The sequence below is a fragment of the Nelumbo nucifera genome, chromosome 1, assembly GCF_055504915.1.
Source record: "Nelumbo nucifera cultivar China Antique chromosome 1, China Antique-T2T, whole genome shotgun sequence".
Lineage (NCBI taxonomy): Eukaryota > Viridiplantae > Streptophyta > Magnoliopsida > Proteales > Nelumbonaceae > Nelumbo > Nelumbo nucifera.
Window position 1 is genome coordinate 2,729,685 of NC_142649.1, and position 23,068 is coordinate 2,752,752.

The 23,068-nt window shown below is 39.1% G+C and overlaps 1 protein-coding gene across 15 annotated transcripts in view; it reads right to left on the minus strand.

Annotated features, from left to right (window-relative positions):
* Nucleotides 1-23,068, minus strand: part of LOC104605293 (uncharacterized) — a 46,872-nt gene that overhangs the window by 16,905 nt on the left and 6,899 nt on the right. For 7 of the 15 annotated variants that reach the window (XM_088896302.1, XM_088896301.1, XM_088896305.1 and 4 more), the window contains 2 exons: nucleotides 4,861-5,270; nucleotides 4,062-4,780 (listed from right to left, as the gene is read on the minus strand). The exons of 3 other annotated variants lie outside the window; for them this stretch is intronic. In XM_088896302.1, coding sequence (XP_088752428.1) covers nucleotides 4,631-4,780; nucleotides 4,861-5,270 — 560 coding nt within the window. In that variant the 3' untranslated portion in view covers nucleotides 4,062-4,630. 5 more of the 15 variants (XR_016081156.1, XR_016081153.1, XR_016081158.1 and 2 more) reach the window with 5 other exon arrangements.

Genomic DNA, 23,068 nt, shown 5'->3' on the forward strand with positions numbered 1-23,068 from the left:
GACTAGTTAAATAAGGGCGTGGATCTAGGATTAAATAAGCAGATAAGATTAAATCAACAGATAGGATAAGGTCTTACCCTATCCACTCAGAGAGTCCAGATCTGGAAACCTCCTAATGAGATTAGGAGAGAGCTGATCTAATCTGCAGATAAGATAAGGGCTTATCCTTATCTTTTAAAGAGAACTCCTAATCCAAATACAAATTTGGATTAGGAAACTCCTAATGAGATTAGGAGCTTTCTTTAAGCCTATAAAAGGAGGAAGGGGGCGAACCATTCAGATCATCCTCAGCATCCCCAGAAATCTCAGAGATAAGATCTCAGAACATCCAGAGAGAAGACGACAACAATGTGACTACGCCATTTTCTCCCAGCGATTTCCTCCAGTTGCCGCCACAGCCAGTTCGATCTCCTTCCTTTGTAGGAGCGATCAAGAAGTGTCTTGATACCAGTCTTTGGAGAAAGGCTGATAAGAAGTCGTGCTCACTGCCTCCATCGAATTCTTGTTGAAGAATTCGGTTCGTTGGACGGACCCTGTTGATTCTGCTCCACCATTCACTGTGTCATCTTTAGTGGGAGCAGTCTTTGGAGTCTTTCTTTGGGCGTGAACACCTTCTTTGGAGATATTGCATCTTTGTTGGGAGATATTGCATCTTAGTGGGAGCAGGTATATCCCTCTCCTGCTGTTTTGGTTCAGATCTGGTTCGGTTCTTGGTTCAAGATTGGTCCTTGAAAAATGCAGTTTTTCTAAAATAGGGAATGCGATTCCTACATGGGAGAGAGAAAATTTTGAAACTTCGCCCTACCTTCCTGCAGGGTTCGGCCATCTATATGTTGGATCTCTCATCCCTTCAGAATGTTATGTAGACAACATGGTCGTCAAGACCCGACTTTTGAACTATTTGATAAGTGACCTGCAATGCGAATTTGAAATCTTGCGCAAGTATAATATGAAACTAAACCCGAACAAGTGTGTCTTCGGTGTCACATCGGGAAAATTCCTGGGCTACATAGTTAGCCGACGTGGTATCGAAGTTGAAGGAGGTTCAGAGGCTGAATGGTCATATAGCTGCCCTGAGCCGCTTCATGTCTAAGTCGGTAGATCGCTGCCTGCTTTTCTTCAAGGCCATTAAGAAAAGTAAAGACTTCGAGTGGACTGAGGAATGCCAGTCTGCCTTTGACGAACTAAAAAATCACCTGACTAGCATCCCAGTTTTAACCCGACCCGAGGAGGGCGATGTTTTAAAACCGTACCTCTCCGCAAGTGACAAGGTAATCAGCTCGGTACTGATAAAAGAAGTAGATCGGGTCCAACGACCTATCTATTACGTGAGCAAAGTTTTGCAGGATGCCGAGACTAGGTACCTAGAGATCGAGAAACTGGCATATGCGCTGATCACGGCAGCTCAGAAACTTCGGCCGTACTTCCAAGCCCACACGATTGTTGTCCTTACCAATCAGCCTCTGAGGCAAGTACTGCTCAAGCCCAAGGTATCTGGGAGGCTGACGAAGTGGGCTATAGAGCTCAACGAATACGACATTCGGTACGAATCTCGAAGGACAATTAAGGCCCAAGCCCTGGCCGACTTCGTAGCAGAATGCACTTTCAGCACTACCACACCTGAACTGATGGAAATCAAGTACGTGAAGGAAGCCTCCACAAGTGCGGAACCAACCCCAATTAGAACAAAGTCAACTTGGGATGAAGAGCATTGGATCCTCCACGTAGACGGTTTGTTGAATTAGCAAGGAAGGAGTCATCATATACGGACCAGGTGGAGCGAAGCTGGAGTATGCCCTTCGCTTCGAGTTTGCGGCATCCAACAATGAAGCGGAATACGAAGCACTGATAGCTAGACTCATGCTAGCAAACGAAGTACAAGCGAAGCACATCGTCATCTGCAGCGACTCGCAGCTCGTGGTTAACTAGGTAACCGGCGATTACGAAGCTCACGACCCCACAATGGCCGCCTAACTTGCCAAGGCCAGGGGGTCCTATGCGGCTTCTAATCGTACTTCATCAGGCAAATTCCAAGATCTGAGAACGCTAAGGTCGATGCATTATCCCGGTTAGCCAGCACAAGCAACAATTCCATGAGGACCATTTTTATAGAGAACCTACCCCGGCCTAGCATTCTCGGGGGGGCAGAGGAGGTAGCTCCTATTACACAAGCAGAGCTGACCTGGATTGACCCACTCGCGAGCTACCTACTGTACAGGACCCTCCCTGAAGATCGCAATGCAGCTAGAAGGGTAGAGCGACAGGCAGCCAAGTACATCATTATAGATGAACGGCTATACAGAAGATCCTACACGCTCCCCTATTTGCGCTGTTTACGACCCTCAGCGGCCGAGCTCGTTTTCCACGACTCTCATGAAGGGCTTTGCGGCGGACACTTGGGGGGCAGGGCCCTCGCCCAGATGCACTCGAGCTCGTCAAGAAATGTGATAAATGCCAGAGGCACGCCAATATCCATCACCAACCCGCTGCCGACCTGAAGTACCTCACCAGCCCATGGCCCTTCGCATAGTGGGGAATCGACCTTCTTGAACCATTCCCACCAGTGACAGGATAGAGAAAATTCCTGGTGGTAGAAGTGGATTACTTAACAAAATGGGTAGAGGTGGAACCCCTAGTGACAATCATAGCTCGAACGGTACAAAACTTTTTCTGAAAGAATGTAGTATGCCGCTTCGGACTACCTCGAGAGCTCATCTTAGAAAATGGCAAGCAGTTCGAAGATATTAAGTTTCAAGACTGGTGCGCCGAGATGGGGATACAGCAGAACTTCACCTCGGTAGCGCACCCTCAAGCGACGGGCAAGCAGAAGTCACGAACAGAGCTATACTCCGTGGACTGAAGGCCCGCTTAGCCCGAGCTAAAGGGTTATGGGTGGACGAACTGCCCAGTGTACTATGGGCCTACCAAACTACTACCAAGACTTCCACGGGTGAAACCCCCTTTAACCTCACCTATGGCACGGAGGCGGTGATCCTGGCTGAAATCGAAGTACCCATGTTACGCTTAGAAGCATACAACAAAGAGGCCAATGATGACGAGCTCCGCACCAACCTCAACCTAATAGAAGAGGTACGGGACCTCGCGTATATCCGGACCGCAACATACCAGCAAAAGGTGGCTCGGTACTATAACAATCGGGTCAAGAAGCGGCACTTCCGTGTAGGCGACCTCGTCCTTTGGAAAGTAATGGTACCTGAGCCCAGAGCGGGTAAGTTGGGGCCGAACTGGGAAGGTCCCTACCGGGTAAAATGAATACTCGGGGAAGGCACGTACGAGCTCAAAACGTTGGAAGGAAAGCAGGTGCCTCGAGTCTGGAACATTAGCAATCTAAAGCAATACTACCTGTGACCGTTGGTCCAGAGTGGACACCGAGTCGCTCTACTTGGGTAAACTAAGTCCCAGTCGCCTCTACGACATGGGCGAACTGAGTACCAGTCGCCTCTACGGCGTGAGCGAACTGAGTCTCAGTCGCCTCTACAGCATGGGCGAACTAAGTCCAAGTCGCCTCTATGGCATGGCCAAAGCTTAAGAGTGGACACTGAGCCGCTCCCAGAGCTTAAGGTCCAAGATGTCGAACGGATAAGGACCTCCGCACCAACTAAGTCCTAGTCGCCTCTACGGCATGGGCAAAGCTTAGGAGTGGACTCCGAGTCACTCCCCGAGCCTGAGGGCTATGAAATCGAACTAACGGAGGCTCCAAACAGTGCGTAGGACCTCACCCCCTCGCCTGCTAGAGTCTAAAGTGCAGATAGCTCGGGCATCAACCCTACGATACCTACATCACCTCTGCAACGATCACTGTTCGGGTCCATTAGAGGACCTACGTTCAAACAGACGGATTCTATACGGACAGCTGGAGGCAAGAAACTTGGGAAAAATCTTACCAAGGTTACCCCCACTCGCTACCAAGCCCGGTAGCCTGATAGTTCAAGGTAACTCGCGTAATTCGGGATGACTCCCACTTCAGTTACCCTCGCTTGTTGCCAGCTCGGTAACTCGACAGCTCGGGTAACCTATATACGTATGGCTTGGACCAGAAAGGAACCATTCTAAGCAAAAAAAAATATTTCATTAAGTACTGAGTTTTTTATAAAAAACCAGGCCTAACGGCCCGGGAAAATACACCAAAAAGGGAAGGAAAAAGAAAAGGAAACAGGGCTCAGCCTCCCGGGAACATAAACTCAAAGTTCAAAAAAAAAAGAGAGAGAAGAACAACCCCAACATCAAGGGTCCACCACTTCCACGTCCTCGTCGGTCTCCTCCAAGGAATCGGGCTCCTCCTCCTCCGCCGCATCCGCCATCTCCGGGGCCAAACCCTTCATTCTGATGCCATCGAGGCAAAGGCCAAAAAACTTCTTCTGGACCAGATACCGACAGAGCTTGAACCCCGAGTGATAGGACTTCGTGTCGTACTCGACCTGAAGGTCGCGGAACTCCGGGGACTCTTTAAAGCGGTCCACCACCTTGACCCTTTCTTCCTCCATGACAGCGTCGAAGGTTTGAGCTCGTTCGTAGAGGGTGGCCTTCAGACTTCAAACCTCCTGCCGAAGGCGCTCCCTATCCTCGGCCGTCCTTGAGGACTCCTCCCTGTAATGAGTGTTCTCCTCGATCAGCCGGGAGATCCGTGCTTCCTGGTCTTGAACAAGTAGCCCTTGGGCCTCGCTCCCCTTCTTGGCCTCCGTACTTCCGTCCTCTGGGCGTGGGCATCCTTGGAGTGAACGGCCGTCTGACAAGCCATGGCATGGAGGGCAGAGATCAACTGCCAATAGAAAGCCAGGGTAAGTTAAAAAAAAAAGAAGGGGGGAAAAGGAGAAGAGAAGAAAAAGAGCAAACACTTACCACCATGCAATGAGTCGTAGGCAGCCCCAGGAGCCGCCTAGGGTGCATCCCCGACCATTCCGCGATCTCCTCGTGGAAGATCAAATCCCGACTCCTCTGCATGGCCAAGACATAGTTGGTGATGCTCTCATTTCGCCCCTCGGTAGGAAACACTGGCATGGCAGAGGGATCAGTTGGCGCAGATGGCGGGTACGGCCCCGTAGGAGGGACCTCTTCTTCACTGCCTTTCGCGGCTACTCCCTCAGGGGGTGTGGGTGGGACCTCCGGCAGTGGAACGAAGGACAGGTCCGCGGCCTCGAACTCGGCGGCCCCAGAAGCAGATGCTTCATCTTGGCGAAACCTCTTCTTCCTACGCTTGTCCCTCTGAGAATTCAAAAGGAGGCGACGCGCATCCACGTCCGACATTATAGCTGCAAAAAAAACAAAGAGGCATTAGCCCAACTCGCAAAAATAACAAAGAGTCTAACGGTGTCGGTTGCTCAATGTTTGGCTGCTCCACATCTCTATCACATCGTTGATCTCTACGGCGTGTACGTTGGAAGACACGAAAGGGAGTAAGGTCCGAAATAGAAGGAAGAGATACCTGAACCTGCTTCTCCTCTTCCACACTACTACTCTCCCCCTGAGGAGAAGTAGGGAAGAATGGCTCAAACTCAAAGAATGACACATCCATAGACACAAAAAACTTATGACTAACAGGATCAAAGTAGCGATTCCCTTTTTGAGAGGAGGGATACCCCAGTAAGATACAAGGAATGGACCGAGGGTCTAACTTACCTCGAGATGGAGACAAATCATGGACAAAGGCACGACAACCAAAGACTCTCATGGGAATGGAAAATAAAGGGGACTAAGGGTACAATAATTGATGAGGGGCCATGTGGTTCAGCACTTTAGAGGGCATGCGATTGATGACATAAGCAACTGCAAGTATAGCAACCACCTAAAATCTTTTTGGAACATTCATGTGTAACATCATCCTGCGAGCTACCTCAAAGAGGTGTCTGTTTTTTCTTTCTGCAATACCATTTTGTTGTGGTGTTCTGGCACAGGAGATCCTATGAATAGATCCGTGGGAGACAAAGAACTCATTGAGCTCACCATGGAAGTATTCTTTTGCATTGTTGGATTGGAAGATCTGTATTTCAACATGAAACTGCGTAAATACCATCCTCTAGAAGTCTTTCACAATCTTTGGAACTTTGTCTCTACTACGCATAGGAAATACCTATGTATAGTGAGAGTAATCATTGATCAATGTGATAAAGTACTCATATCCGTCCTCAGAGAATACATAAGTTGGCTCCATACATCAGACTACACAACATGAAAAGGAACATTTGATCTTTTATTACTTGAGTGAAAAGTTGTTCTACATTGTTTGCTCAACTGACATGTTTGACACTGGAACTCTAACACTGAACATGACTTAAATAAAACTGGAAACAAAGACTTTACTATTTCAAAAGAAACATGACCTAAACGACTTTACTCTAAGGATGACACCAAGAGACCAGTTTTGTTGTCGAGAATGTAGAGACCATCCACTAGGCTCCCTCTACCAATCGTCCTCCCAGAAGTTAGGTCCTAAAAAACACATGAGCCAGAAAAAAGGTTACACTACAGTTTAAAGAGCTTGTGATACTACTAATTGAAAGCAAATTTATAAAAAGTTGAGGGACATGCAATACACAATTCAGGTTAAGGCCATGGGGAAGAGATATTGATCATTGGCCTGCAATGGAGGAAAATGAATCATCTGCAAGTCTCACTCTATCGCTTCCCGACAAAAGGCTATAAGTCTGAAACAAGTTTGGCTTACCGGTTATGTGGTTGGAGGCCCCTGAGTCAATGATCCAAGGGGAACCCGTGGGAGTGACATGGAATGCGGAAGCTGTATTACCTAATGTAGATGCAAATGAAGTAGAGGGACTACCAGTGACTAAGCTATCCATTTGTCGCAAAGCCCTACTATAAGACTCCGGGTGTTCTCCGAAGGAATTCATTATATCTTCCTTGGGGTCAGAATTATTAAGGTGGTCCCAGGTAGTACCGGCAACCTGAGTATCTTGGGTTGCCACATGTGTTGCATTCTGTGCTGTGTTCAACTTCTTCTGACCTTGACTTTTACCATGTTCCTGGTTCTTGACTACCCACTTGGGTTTCCCGTGGAGTTATTATTCATCACAGCCAAAGCAACTTGTTGCTCTCCCTCAGCTGTAACCATCACACTCCGCCTACTTTCTTCCGACTGAACAAGGGAGTATACCTCGTGAACCGACGACAACTCTTTGGTTCTTAGGATCTGAACCCTCAAAAATTCATAGGCAGGGTTCGATCCCAACAAGAAGGCAAACACACGTTGCTGAGAGACCAGCATCCTGTAGGCCTTAGCATCATCATCATGTTTCCACTCTATAGCCTGATAATGATCCAATTCTTTCCATATGGAGGTAAGGGCTGAATAGTATGAAGACAAACTACGGTTTCCCTGTTTATAGGTTGAAGATTCAGCTTGTAACTGGTAAACCTTGGCATATTGCCTTTGCTCAGAATAGGTAGTTTTGGCTTGTTCCCAGATCTCACTAGCGGTGTCTGCCCACATAAAGTTCTTCTTCACATCAGGTTCCATGGCTGCAAGGAGCCAAGACATCACCGTACTGTTTTCTTGGTCCCACCTATCATGTTCAGCTGTCTCACCCTTGGGTTCTTTCACCTTTCCATTTATGTAACCAGCTTTTCCCCTTGTCGTTACATAGAGTTTTACACTTTTAGCCCACTCCAGGTAGTTTAGACCATTTAAAGGGGTAATTGGCATGGGAAACATCATGTTTTCACCTCCCATACCAGCTGTGCTGCGGGTCGGTGTAACCCCCGATGAAGTTGATTCATAATTTGCCATAGAATACTACTGAAAACAGTCCAAATCCCACACAACTATACAACAGTCACAAGCAGAATACCAACCCTCAAGGAATTTACTTCTGGGATGTAAGGAAGAGAACTAGAAACTGCTGAAATCAACTCTGAGATGGTTCAGTCATTAAACTAGCCCGGTAATCAATCCAACACAGCCAAGGCAGACATTACTGTCAGTTCGACTACAGCCCATACTGTCTAACAATTTGTACGAAGGTGCCAACCAGAAATCGACTTCACAGCATCGAACAGAGAATGAAAGAAGTCTCTATCAGCATCGCCCTTCTTCAACTAGGGTTTCCTTGATATTACGACCAAGGAAGAACCCACAAGAGGTGCCGCTAGTAATCTGCTAGGGTTTCTTTGTCTTCCACGTCCAGGAATTTAAAGAAGGAAAAAAACGGCGAAGCAGGTTCAAAACAGGAGGGAGCGAAATTCTTTTACAGTCCAAAAACCTAGCTCTGATACCATGTAATCATTCATGGAGAGTGGGAGACGAGAGAGAGAGAAAGAGAAGGAAAGGGAGATACGATTGAGAGGAGAAGAAAACTATCTCTGGCTGCCGCCAGTTCTCTATTTATATTAACTTAATAAAAAAGTAGAAATTACAAGTATACCCCTAGCGGCACACCCTAGAAACAAACTAATAAGAAAAAAGGAAAAATAACTAACTGACAGTATCTTAAGAGGACAACCTACTAATAGTAACTATAAAGTAACAATTAAATAAGCCTTACAACAGTTTTCAAAGTGCCAAGGTGAGGCTAGGTGAAGGGGGAGCACCTTGCCACCTAGTCACAAGGCGATGGATTTTTTTTCAAGTTCAAAACATATATCCTAGGGTGGTTCCCTAGGTTCCATAACCATATTTCCTTAATAATTATATAAAATTTTCATAAGAAAATTATAAACTTCATCTTGAAGTATACAAAATCAACATATTCATAAGAAAAGGTAGAAAGAAAAGAAAATCCAAAAAATATGGGTGTTGAACCCCTATTTTGTTATAGGAAAAGAAGAAGAAAATACAACATTTAGCAATGCTTGTGTTGATTATACCCCACAAATAAGAAAATAACAAAAAGAAATTAGTATATAAACACACAAAATGAATATTTTAGTTTAATAATGTCTATTTTATAATTATAATCTCAAAAAATTAGGAATATAAAAGTATTTTATAACACAATGTACAAAACTGCATGATGATTAGGTAAGGCGAGTCTCCAAAGGCACCCGCCTAGGTGTCGCCTTGATAACTATGAATTACATAACACTTGTTTATATTAATTTCATAACATCAACATATATCTCTATTAACAAGTGTCTTATTTCATTTTTATCAAAATTTTTAGAGTGAAAGCAATCAAATCAATTTAAAAAAAAAATCTAAAGAAATTAACAGAAAGCATATATATAATCAGTTTTTTCTCTCCCAGTGTACCGTGGTCATAGGGCGCAACATTTTATACTGTAAGTGTGCATAACTTACAACAGTATATGTTGATGAATAAAGATATATATGCATAACTTACAAAAGTACAGACAAGATGAGTAAAGGGTGAAGCCCACATGGAAGCACCCCCCCCCCCCCATTACAACAAAGTTGGCCTTAAAAAAATATAGGACCTTGGAAGGGTAAACTACATATGGACCTCACATTTGGCATTTTCTTGCACAAGTGGTGCTCTCATATTCATATCCTTTTTTTTTCTTGAGAAAATAAATAAAAAAATATAGATTTGAATCTGAGAGCACCACTTGTTATCCAATGATCATGGTTTCAAACGTCGCCAAATGTCGCTAATGTCGCCCATCGACATATGTTGATGTCGAGGCTCGCCAAATTACATTATGTCGGTCAACATTTCCTATATTTCGGAAATGTCGACCAAATCGGTCCAAATAACCAAAAAAATACAGTTTTTCCTAATATGTCAACTAATGTACATAAAAAATATAATATATTAGTATATTATATTAATATAATACAGTATATTAATATAGATTATTCCATTAATAATTTCTATTTAATATTTCAAATAAAATATTTATAAAAAAGAATTAACAAAATATAAAAACAAAAAAATAAATAAATTACTTTATAATATAAAACATAAAATATTTTTTAAGTAATAAAATATTAACTAGTTAGTATTTTTTAAAATATTTATTAAAATCAGAAAATGTTTATTAAATTTTATAATAAACCATATTCTACATTAAATATAAAAAATCAGAATAAATTTAATAAATTTTATACTAAATCATAATTTATTATAAATTTAGTATTAAAAATCATAATAAATTCATTAAGTTTTATAAGAAATCAGAATTTATCATAATCTTAATACTACAAAAAGGAGAATCAGTTTATTAAATTTATAATAAAACATAATGTATTATAACTTAATATTTAAAAAATCAGAATAAATGTATTTCTATATACTAGTGTGAAATAAATATATTAGAATTTATAATAAATCAGAATTAAAAATAAGAAAAGAAAATATCAGATAACCTTGTAAGAAAAACAAAATGCATAATAAATCAGTAAGTCGTCATTTACTAATTTGTTATTGATCTTAGTTTCTTAGCTTTATATAATGGTTGGGAATAAGATAATAGTCTAGAAATATGTATTAATGCTTCTTCTATCATTTTACAAAATATCTTTGCATATTTCCACATATTTCATAACATTTCCACAATGTCTCTAATTTTTACAATATTTCCCCTCGACATTTCCGACATATATCCTATATTTTGGTAAGCAACATTTCCATCGACATCGACATTTTAAACCTTGCCAATGATTTACCAAGCAATGCCCACTAACAGCTCCAAATATATATAAAAAAAGGAAGATGTACCCATTTATAGATGGAAGCAAGGAATCTGATCTTCAGTCTACAGTCTACACTTTTCTCCCATCCCCTCATCTCCTCTCCATCTCCACTAATTCTTTCTCAGTAAACACATGTTGTTTACAACTTGTTTCTCTTCTGAAATTAAGCACTTGAGCATCATCTCTTTATTGCATTTGAATTGTGATACCATGCAAACATAAGTTTATATTTATAATTTGGGCATCCTCGGAGGTGTCTGCATCCTGAATAATGCATAAACAGAACCTATACCCTATACAAGGTTTATGCTTTCACAGATGCATCTACATGGGAGGTGTATGCTTTAGGTGTATTATAACTGTCTTTACCATGTGTCAGGGCATTTTTACATGTGAATTACTCTCTACGGAAGGAAACTAGTTCATCATAGTATTATAAATACACTAGACTTGGATATCTGCCAAGGTAACATATGTCCTACATGTATATCTTTTCCTTTTTTTGCCTTTTACTTTCTCATAAGCAATCACTAACTGTCACATATGCATAAAATAGATCTTAATAACTTTATATGATCTTTATATTATTCCACTATTGCCACACAGAACAGAAAACCAATTAAAACCAAAATCCTTACAATATTTACTACATTAGAAAAAAGGAATTACCAAAACCTTATAAAATTTAAAAGTTATCCTACCTTTCTTTCTAATTTGTCCAATATATGGCAAGCTAATCCATCATCTAAAGAACATGAGTCTTAATGAAACTGTGGACTAAGAGAGAATAGTTTTACCAACATTTTTTTCTTGGGGATGGATGAATGAAAAACTACAAAAAATAGAATAAAAAAATGAATGTATTCGAGAATGAATTAGGAGTAGCTTCAATTAGTAAAAGGATGAGATGTAGTCAATGGAGATGGTTTGGTCATGTGCAGAGATGACTACTATGGAGTGACTTCATGCAGGTAGAAGGCTTCAAAAGGTTAAGGAAAGACCAAGGAAAATATGGTCTGAAGCCATAATACCTGGATACCTGTAGAAGGTATCATATTGAGTTTGATGCTTGAATTTTTAAAGTAAATTCCATATCTGAGACCATATCCAGATGTTTCACCGCTTTACCTCGGTAACAGAGTTCTGAAGTGGTAAGAAATTACCTGAGGACTTAGAATTTGATAGAAAACATAGCTCAAGAGCACAATTGATTTGTGTAGCTGACCAGAAACAGTTGGAATTAATGCTTAGTTAAGTTGATTCTTTTTTATTCTCAGGGGAGGGGGTGGGAAAGAAGATATCCTATAAGGTAGGGTTTCCCCCTAAAATAAAAAAAGAAAAAATGCCATTGAGTTGCACATGGCATATCACCTTTGTTAAGGTAAACAATTCAAGCATATAGCTCAAACGATAAACAGGGGGGGGGTAAGGTAGGAATGCATTCAATACCCATTGAATTAACCACCCTTCTAGTAAGAGACAGATTTAATAAGAAACAGTAAAAAATAGATCCTTGTGTCCAAAAAAAAAAAGATAGTAAGGTCTGAAGCAGTATAAAAATTACTAACGTCTGCCTGTTAGTTACAAATCTTCTCAGGGTCTTGGAGTACCCTACACAACATGGTACATCCTTGTATGGTGTCATTTTTATACTGCTAAAATGAGCTAGGGAATCTGGCAAAGAATTTGTAGCTCCAAGGAATCACCTAAAATGAGCAATTCAAGTTAGTGGCTAGAGACTTTGCTTCTCTAGCCAAGATTCTTAGCATCCATGGTACACCCTTGTATGGTGTCATTTATTTAATCACCATTTGACAACCACATGTAATTCTTTCCATTTAGCTGTTGAAGCAAACAACAATCCCTGTATTAGGAATAAATTGAGCTTTTAATGAGTTCCCAACACCAATGGACCCTAACAAACTAAGTAATGCTATAGTATTCTATAGTCTGCTAACCTTTTTTCCAGAGCATTGATAAATTCTTTAAATACCTTACTTAACAAAATCTAATTTGCAATTGTCATCATTATCATTGATTTTTTTTGTCTAATAATCACTCATTCTTATTTCCATATGTTCCACAAAATAGAAGCTCTAGTATAAAGGCCATTACCCAAAGTTTCGTCCCAGTTATCTGGGGTCTTGGGATAAGTGGACTGGATAGTCCTAATCTTTGGCATTGTTGCCCATATAGTGCCACAGCATTGCCACCTTCTCATATGACAATGACCATTTGAGATAATAAAAGATTCTAACATTTGAAGGCACTATCCATGATGTCCTAAACAGGGAGATAAAGTCGTTCCACAACTGAGATGCAAACTAGGCTAACTAGCAGGACAAGAAAACCGATTAATACTATCTCCACTTTTAAAATAGAAGATTAATGAAATCTCTAACATTTGTCGGCAGACTCCATGATGTCCCAAAGAGGGAGGCAAAGTAGTTCCATGCCTACTTATCAAAAAAAGATTCCATGCCTGAGATGCGAACTGGCAGGACAAAGAAAGATTGATTAATAAAAGGCACCGAGTCATACATCTTCTTTGGAAACATCTCACAAGTATTGACAATTTGGAGTCTAACCTCCCAGTAGAATGTAGAAGGATTTAACCTTGGGCATAGAAGGATCCTCCCAAATGACTTTAGTAGGAAAGAATCGAGAAAAGCTTTTCTTTTCTTTTTTTCTGGTGAAGTGTTCTAAAAATTAAGCACAATGAACTACGGAGAAACAAATAAGTTTTTCCAATTCCCGAATGAATTTCAGATTTTTTCGGTGTCAGGGATATTGGTACTTTTTGTGTTTTTCTAATTGTACGTTTCTTAACAATAGAGCTTTAAGTCCTAGAAATTTACTGTTAGTGTTACAACAAATTTACTTTTTATGGTAACTTCAGACTTTCTATCTACAGTACTTGTAATTACAAATTAAAGTAAACTTATGAATTACTACTCTCATAAATTTCTGATTTCTTCACAATAAGTTAACTTTAGTAGGTTTTTAGTGTTTTTTCATCAGTAAAAAGAGTTCATTACATCATATTACACAAATTTTCCCAACATAGAAGAGGCCTATCAACTCCTTGTTTTGCAAGTAAATCTGCCATCCCATTGGCAGTCCTCCTTCCCCATCTGAAAGTCACGTTGAATCTTTTTGCTAGGGCATCAATTTCCCTAAAAGCTTGTATGTATTTCCAAGGGGCCAATCTTTTTTGCTAGGGCATCAATTTCCCTAAAAGTTGTTTTGACTCAGTGCCCTAGCCCAAAATAGATTCTAAAATGAAACCTGAGTTCTTTATGGCAAATCAATAAATAGAAGCATTGTAAGTGAAATTTAAAAGAGTTGATTTCGTAAAATAAATTTTGCTCAAGTAAATTGTGGTTGCTTCCAGGTACTTGTTCTTTCTATTCCTTCTCTCGTTGATTTCTTATTCAAAGTTAGCTGTCTCTTTTCTGTTCACTCTGATATTTCTAACATCGTTGATCATTCTAGGTGTACAGAAAATTGTCATACTTGCTTCTCCATCTCCATTATTCATCATTAATCACCCAAATCTCTTTTCATCACCCCAGAGGGCCTACCACTATATCCGAAATTTGTAAGACTCCTACCGTATCCTACATCACTTCAGACACCAAATTCTCTTGTCTAAAACAGATATAGAGAGGGAAATCTTCCAAAAGGCCTATAGTTTTAGAATCTCTAAACTCTTCTTTCAACCCCAAGTTCCATGACCCTCATTTGCTAAGGAGAACAATTTGGAAATGGTCTAATTCTTGTTATTGGACAAGGCATATAAATTCCAACATAGGTCTAAGCAAGGATATGTCCAACCATAGACCTTCCAAACAAAGTTCAACCTAGATGGTATAATAGGGTCATATCTGAAAATGCCATCAAATGTATAGTAAATTGAACTTTTCTCCGGCTTTAACTGTGTGAGTCACCTCAGGCTGTTTCGGACCTGTATGGGGCCAAGTTTGGATGCTGAGCAAGAGGTGGTTATTGAAAAGATAGGTGTTTTCAAAGATACTGATGGAGGGTAATCCAAGTCCAAGGGTTGGTGAAACATATCAACAGGTAGATTGGGGGTTGAATTGGGGCATAGAAGAAATATTGCTCAGGGGCAGTTTTAGAGATTAAAGTGACATTGGTAGGAAGGATCATCGAAATGTCATCCCCTTTCATTCAGATATATATTTGAACAGACTGGATTTTGGATTAAGTATTGGAATTTGGATTCTGTAAACAGCCACAAGGATGTTTACTTCGACTGACATTACTGAAGCAATCAAGAAAAAGAATGAGGTTAATGATGCAATCCAATTGTTTGAGAAAACTGGGTGTTGGAATTGGAAACAAATAATGAGGAATGTGAGGATGTAAAGAAGTTTAGGGAGACCTCTCTAGTAGTTTGCAGATTTAGTAGGAAGAGGAAGCACCAAGACATCTTGGTTTCAATTGTCTTTGCTAGATTTAAAGGCTATCTATTTGCGATTGGGCCAAACAAGAAATTAGTGGTGTCCCAGACTACAACTTCTATCAAATCTATTACTTGCCATAAAGACTTCGGTGTTGAGAAGTATACAGCTAATGGTTTCTCCCCTTGTCTCAAATTCTTCACATCACCTCTCAACTTGTAAACCCTGGCCACATTTAATTTTTGGGAATAGGGTTCAGCAACACTATCCCAAATTTCCTTTGCTGAATTCATCCACAAATAGTGTTGACTAATTTGTGGTTGCATTAATTTCACAAGCCATCCAATAACAGTATAATTTCCTTGCATCTACTTTTCATATGACGGATCATCTTCTGGAAGAGCCTTTTTGCTCCCGGAGATAAAACCCCATTTGCCTCTACTACAAATATGAATTTTTACTGATTGTGACCAAGCCAGACAAATAGTTCCATCCAGCTTGACTGTGGTCACAGCCAGTAGAGAGTCTACAAAGGCTCCCGGAATTTGTCCGGCTTCAGCAACATGCTTGTTTTCAAAGTCTGAGGAATTCATCTTCTTAAATATTTCAAAAATGACTTCAAACAACTTCAAATAACAACAAATGAAGACAAAACAAAAATTGTGGTTGTGAGCCAACCTTTATGCAGCCGTACCAGTAACCTGCGTCACACTCGGAAGTTGGGAGAAACAGAGAAAACTCAGATGCTCCTTGTAGACTTCATAGAACACCAATCCACTTGATTCGATCGTCAAGAAGAAGAATGAGAAGGCCTTCAGTCACAGAGTGCCCAGGTCAAACTCCCTGTGGGGCCCGCAATCAGATTTCTCTAGAAAATTAGGGTTTCGGGCAACACACTTGAATCTGCCAAGAGGACGACAAAACCAGTCCCCTTCTCTCCATAAACCACTAACAACTGGGCTAAAATAGGTTTCTTTAACTATTCATACGATTCAGTTCTCCATACACTGTATGGGGAAAAACGGTGAAAAAAGGGAATAAACGAGCCTGCTCTGATACCAAGAAGAAAAACAACCTTTTGAGAAAAAAGAACTGTTTAGAAAGTTGCAAAAATTCAAAAGAAAGTAGCAAAAATCAGAGTTCAAGAGGAGAGAAGAAGAAGCAGAAGGTGGTGGCAACTTGGGTTCAGAGAGAGATTTTCGAACATAATCTCTTCTCTTACTCCCTTAACTCTATTTCATTAAGTTAAACTTTAGTAATTTACAAAGAAGCCCCTAGCTGGGCAGAAAATTAAAAAAACATAACATAAGAAAGAATAAAGCCCAGATTAAGGCCCATTACAGCAAAGAACATAAAAGATAAAAAGGATAAACAGCCTATGGGCCATTTGGCCCATCTTCTCTACAGAATTGAAAGTTATAAAATTACTTTATTTTATCTATCTATCTTAATTTTTTATTTTACATATAAATTATATGTTAAAAATGAAAAAAAAACATTTATTATATGCAAAAATAGAGATTTTTTTTATCAATAACAAAAATTTCATTAATAAAAAATAAGTAGAGATATTATTTATATGGAAAAGTAGAGATATTATTTATATAAAAATACTAATAAATTTTTGCAACATAATAAAAATTGAAAATTATAATTATAAAAAACTGAAATAAATAATTTAAGATTTACTGTTTCCCACAAAATTAATAAAAGATGAAAATTATAAAATTAAGTAATTTATCTACTTATATGATTTATATGTTTTATTTTACAATTATATGTAAAATAAAGCAAATATATGTTAAAAATGAAAACATATTTATTATTTGAAAAAAAAAAATTATCTATATAAAAATACTAAATAAATATATTTTCTCAAAATTTTAATAAAAATTCAAAATTATAAGTGATAATTATTGTATTATGTGTACATGCTTTAGGGTCCCATTAGTGTTGATTGCAATGTTTCTCTTCATATACCTATCAAAGTGTACATTTCTCATGTGCTTATACCTTTTATGATTCAAATATAGATTTAGTGTTATTAATGTAATTTGTATGCATTTCTTAGCATATTCAAGGGTTCTAATATCTTTTGTCAGTATACATGTGTTTCCAAAATGTAGCCATATCTAAGTTGTCTGATACAAAACTCGATACTGATACTTTGATTCTAGATCATAATACCTTATATATTCTATTCTATTCATAATACTTTTCCTAGAAGCTTTTTTTTTGGGTTTGTGAACAATTCAGGTTTGAACATTGACAGAAAGAGTTCTAAAATACTTGAATCGAATTGAGATGCTGTTTAGATGATAAAAAATCTACTAAGGTGCTTTGGTATGTGGAAATATTGTGGCATGTAAGAAACTATAGATAATTGATAAATTGATAAATTGAGTTATGATGCTGAGTATAAAGCCATGGTCCATAGTGTATCCAGCCTTTGTGGGTTAAGTTTGTTGGGAGAAGTTGGATATACTTGTGGATGTCCATACAAAGCTGTAATATGATAATAAAAATACTATATATGTAGTTCATAACTTAGATGGAATTTGATAACACTTTTTCAGACGTTAAACTTGATTTTCAGATGTGTGACTCGTTTCCATTCATGTCTAAACACGAACTCTGAAAGGATAAAATAGCTCTAAAATGGTAAGACATGGCCCAATCACTTAACACGGTTAGATGCATTTCAAAGCTTGGCCAAAATCCTAAATAACCCTAAAACATTTTGAAATGACCCATGTTTCCATTTCTTAAACTCATTTTGAAATCACCAAAGAAAAACCTTTCATCATCCCCTTTGTTTGAACACCAACCCAGCGAAGACCAAACACACTTGAACTCCAACCAAACCACATGTAGAGAGGGGGATTTTATCATGTTTCTTTCCTTCCCTTTCTTCTTTCTCTTCCTCCTTCCTCTCTTTTTCTTCTTCTTCTTCAACAGATTGAACCAGTCCAACAGCCTCTCTCTCTCTCTCTCTCTCTTTCTTCTTCCTCTTCTTTTCCTATTTTTTCCTTTCTCTTCTTCCTTCTCTCTTCTTTCTCTCTTTCTTTCCCCAACACCTTCCTCTTCACAGCCGACAGTTTCCATTCAAGTAGAGCATCACCAACAGCACCCTGCCTCCCAACTTTCTTAACAACATTTCTCTTTCTCTCTTTCTCCCCTACTTCATCCTCACCCTCATCCTACTACTGAAACCGAATTGAGCATCATTGGATTACCTGTTTACCCATAGTCAAATTAGTCCCAAATCTCTACTCTTCTTCTCATCAACCAAATATAGTAGAGGAGATAGAATGGATCAATTGGTCATTGACTGATTGCTACCACCAGCACACCATTGAACCTGACCTTCAATTTATCTCTGCTGCAGCTACAATTTACAACTAGTCCGTTCCAACTTGAACAATCTATTTTGGGCAAAATTTATAGTTTCAGACATTAGAATATCATCCCAACTCAGACACTTATTTTTTCAGAGGCTTTGAAAAGCAGAAAAGCATTTCTACTAGTTTTCAAACTTCAGACCTGAAAAATTGCTTTTTGACTTTTTCGGAAATCAAACTTCAGAGTTATCAAATGCCACCCTAGTTCAACATGATAGAATTATTAACATATTGTGATTTTGGTTAAATTTTCATTGGAGAAAAGGTTACTTCCAATAAAAATTCTCATGCTTGTGATAATCAAAGGTCAAGTTGCTAATTTCCTTCCCAAGGATGCTGTCAAAACTAAATTAGAATGTCTTATTCAACACAATACTCCTTATCACTTTCTAGTAGATTGGCATGCAACTCTAAAGCCAATTCAACATAATAGAGCCTTGAGTTTTTCAACCTGGGAGATGGAAACTTCAAACAACGTAAGCATGTCAATATATTCTATGTGAAGAAATAATTGGAGCCACATCCAATATTCTTTACACATGATTTTGTTCAAATCCTCAACTATAAGGATAAATCAAAAGAGAAGAGAAGAGAAGAGAAGAGAGAGAGAGAAAGAGAGAGAGAGAGAGAGAGAGAGAGAGAGAGAGAGAGGAAGCCCACTTGCTAGAAAAACCACCAAATTTTCTTGTAAAATTTTTGGTAGAAAACCAAAATTCAATGAAAAACACATCCTGATATAGCTCAGGATTATCAAAAAAAGCTTTGCAGATTGAAGTAGATAACACAAATAACTCCAGTGTGCTATACTGTTTCTCAACTATTCATTAGTAACAACTAACAATCAAGTAAATTGTCCATGCTTGGCTTTACAATGAATACTGGATGGAGCATGCAGAGAAGAAAACAACTCACCATCATAACTTTCTTTCTTTGATTTTGTGACTGACATTATCTAGTCGATTTGCATGATATTAAACCCAAAGCCAACTGCAACTCTAGCTAGGGTCAAAATATTAATACTAATCTGCATCTCATGCTAATGTGCTATTGTTGTCATGATTAGGCATCTCTTTCTAACTAAAGCAAATGTATCCCTAACCATATCTTGCATTTGTCATTACTTGCCTAGGAAATGGTGGCAAGATTATTATTCACTAAATCAAATGTACATTCACTCAATTTAGTTGGAAAACTGTCACTACCTTATTTCTATAACTGTTGTCACTATCTAAACTGCTTAACCTACTTGCACCCCATAAGAAGAAAATAAAGAACAGTAATCCATGAATTCAATATTTATGGAAATTCGGCAGCAGTGGGGGTTAACTAAGCAAGATATAAAAAAATCTGTATCATAATCATATCCTGGTAGCTATATATAGGGTTAGCCTTTTTGTTTATTGATATGGGGGCAGGGGGTGATGTTAAGTCTTATGAGCTGATTGCACATCCTTTGTAGAGAGAGTTAACTTTTCTATCTAAAGCTTCCCTACCAAACCTGTGGTGAAAACTAGATCTGATTTCCATCCACCTTATCTAAGGTCCTTTTTCAACCCATTAAAACGATTTGTAAAATTTCTACTAAAAACCTTAGTTCTTAAGGTTTTGAGAGCTCTTGTCTTTTTGTGCTAAACCTTCTCAAACCCCTTCCAAATTCAATCCAATTTTTGTTCACTGCATAAACCTTCATCTAAACAGCCTGAAGAAATTCCATTCCAACCTTAAGGATATTGAAATTTTTTGTTTCTCTCTCTAGATTTCAGCATTAAAATAGACATACTCCTAGCCTCTCAACCCCAAACATTGGACTTAATCCTTTACCATCATCACTTTTTTCTTTAATTTCTTAAATCTGTTACCAGTCCAGCTAGGACGAAATCAGCCCTACATTAAATAGTGTCCCTCACTCAAAAATATGTTAATGAATGCTTGAGAAACCACTTGGACAATGAAAGACCTTGTCTTGTCTCTTTTGATGACCTTTGTGCCCTGCCTTTGGTAGGCCTAAAGTTTTAAATGGAACCTTTTGTACCTAAAAAACAATCATTTCACCTAATTGGCCATCCTAAAATTCCTAGTGAAAACTATGCCTTTGTCACAATTAAGGTGGGATCCAAAAGACGGGTGGCAAAAGGATGGGTTTGGTGCGGGTTGAATACCAACCCAATTCATTAACCATCCACAGCAATTGATGACTCATATTTCTAATAGGTAGATGGCTTGCAAACCAACCCAATCCACATATTTCCTAACTTACTCATCTTACCTGTTTATATTTTAAACTATGCTAATCAATCTTTATGGGTAGAGAGAGAAAGGAGATAGAGGAGAGATAACTCACATAAGCAAAAGGAGAGGGAGAGTAGGGAGAAGAGAGAGAAATAAAAGGAGAGAAAGGAGAGAACTCGTCAACCTTTGTTTGGCCAACAAAAAAGGGAAATGCATGTGGAGATGCATTAGAGCAACTACATTGTGGACTATTTGGAAAGATTCCTTCTAGAATCTTTCTTGACAAGGAGAGAACTATTCCAGCAGTGAAGGAGTGTATATTAACTAAAGCTATACATTGGTTGAGAACCCTATACTCCTTCACTCATTTTTCCTTTGATGATTTTTGGAGAAACTGGGTTGTAATTAATAGCTAACACGACTTCTCAGAAGAATAAATCTGTAACAGTATGGGTACCTCCTCCGGAAGGTTTTATTAAACTGAATTTTGATGAGAGCAACCGAGGCAATCTGGGTTTGACAAGGATTGGAGAGGTCTTGAGAACTGAGGAAAGCAATATCTTATCTTTGTTTTCAGGCCTGGTGGAAGTAGGTGATTCTACAAGGGCTGAACTGTTGGTTGTTGTAAAAGGAATTCAGATTGCCAACCAACTTGGGATAGAAAAATTACAAATTGAAGGGGACTCCAAGGTGATTGTGGGTTGGTTGCAGAACCCTGGTTCAATTACTTGGAGCTATAGGGATCTCATGAAAAAATTTAAATGGTTAACAAGACACATGACAATTAGAGTCCAATGGGCAGGTCTATAACTTTTTTTTTTGGTTTTTTCTTGTTTCACTGTAATGTCTAGGAGAGGCTACACCTTGCGCCTCTCCAAGGGATGCTTGTAGCAGCTTATATTCTTTGATTAATGAATTTAAAATTCAATTATCAAAATTACAGGAGAGAGAAGAGAGAAACATGGGGGGATAGAGGATATAAGAGAAAATCGAAGAATAGGAGATAGAAAAGAGAGAGGAGAAAGAAATGTAGGAGAAAGGAGGAGAGAGAGGAGAGAGAAGTGTAGAAGAGAGAAAGAGAGAGAGATGATATGAGAGAGAAGAGAAAGGATAGAGAAAAGGAGGGAGCATAGGGAGGAGAGAGAATGGATAGAAGAGAAAAGAGAGGAAAGTGAGTATGTAGAAGAGAGGAGAAAGAGAGAAAAGAGAATAGGGATGGAAAAGAATGGGCAAAACGAGGGAAAAGAGAAAGGAGGAGGGGAAAGAAAAGAGAGAAAATTTGGGGAAGAGAATAAAAGAAGAATAGGAGATAGAGAAGAGAGAGGATAAAGAAATGTAGAAAAGAGGGAGAAATGTGGAAAGAGAGGGGGAGGAGAGAGAAAAAGAGGGAGAATAGGGAGGAGGGGGAATGGAAGGGAGAAAAGAGAAAGGGAAACAAAAGAGGAACATTAGGCAAGAGAAAGGAGATAGAAATAAAAATTGAGTGAAACTTCCTTCATGCAGCACTTGAAGCAAAAAGGAAAAAAAGAACTTTTTTGAAAATAAATAAAGAATAAGCTTTTTAAAGAAAAACAGCAGAGATTATAAAAGGTGACAAGGTATCATCCGAAGACTCCATAATCAAACTAACCCAACCCAAATCCAAAAAAAAGAGCCCTTAAACAAAACAAAACCAAATAAACCCAAAACCTCTCACATGCACAACCCAAAACATAACCAAAGTCCCGATCTAAGACTTATCTCCCATCTTTCCAAAACTAATCAAGCAGACAACCCATCAAACCCCTTACCATATGCAATCCTCATACCCTTCCCTCCAATCCTTCATCAGTGGGAATCAAGACATCTTTTTTCTTCTTCATAGCTTTTCTTGTCATCTTTACCCTTTTATTTACCACCCAAACAGCAATCAAGGAGGAAGATGATGGATTGATACCATCATCCATCAAATCCCCAAACTTTTCCATCAATTTGGATCGACCCATGTGATCAACTTAAAAAATCACGTGGGCCACCCTCCCCCACTTTATTAGTCTCCTAACCCTATTTCATCCCCTATTTGTTCCTCTCTCCACCCAGTTTAACCTTATTAATCTCATGTTGCACCTTTTCTTCCTAAGGGCCCCATCTTATACATGAAAATGCACCCTTTTTAACAATCTCCATGAAAGTCATAACATCCACCCCTTTCTCTATTTTCAAGAGAGATTAAATTGTTTTCCTTTTCCAAAGAAGCCCCCGTATCGACACTCATTGTAACGAATTAGCTTCCTTAGAAACTTGACCCTCAAGCTTCCTACCTTTCTCCTCTCTCACTACTCCATGTGTCCTCCAGTCTTCCAAGATTTCATTGTCTTCTACCTTGGAGCAACTCTTCCAAAATAACC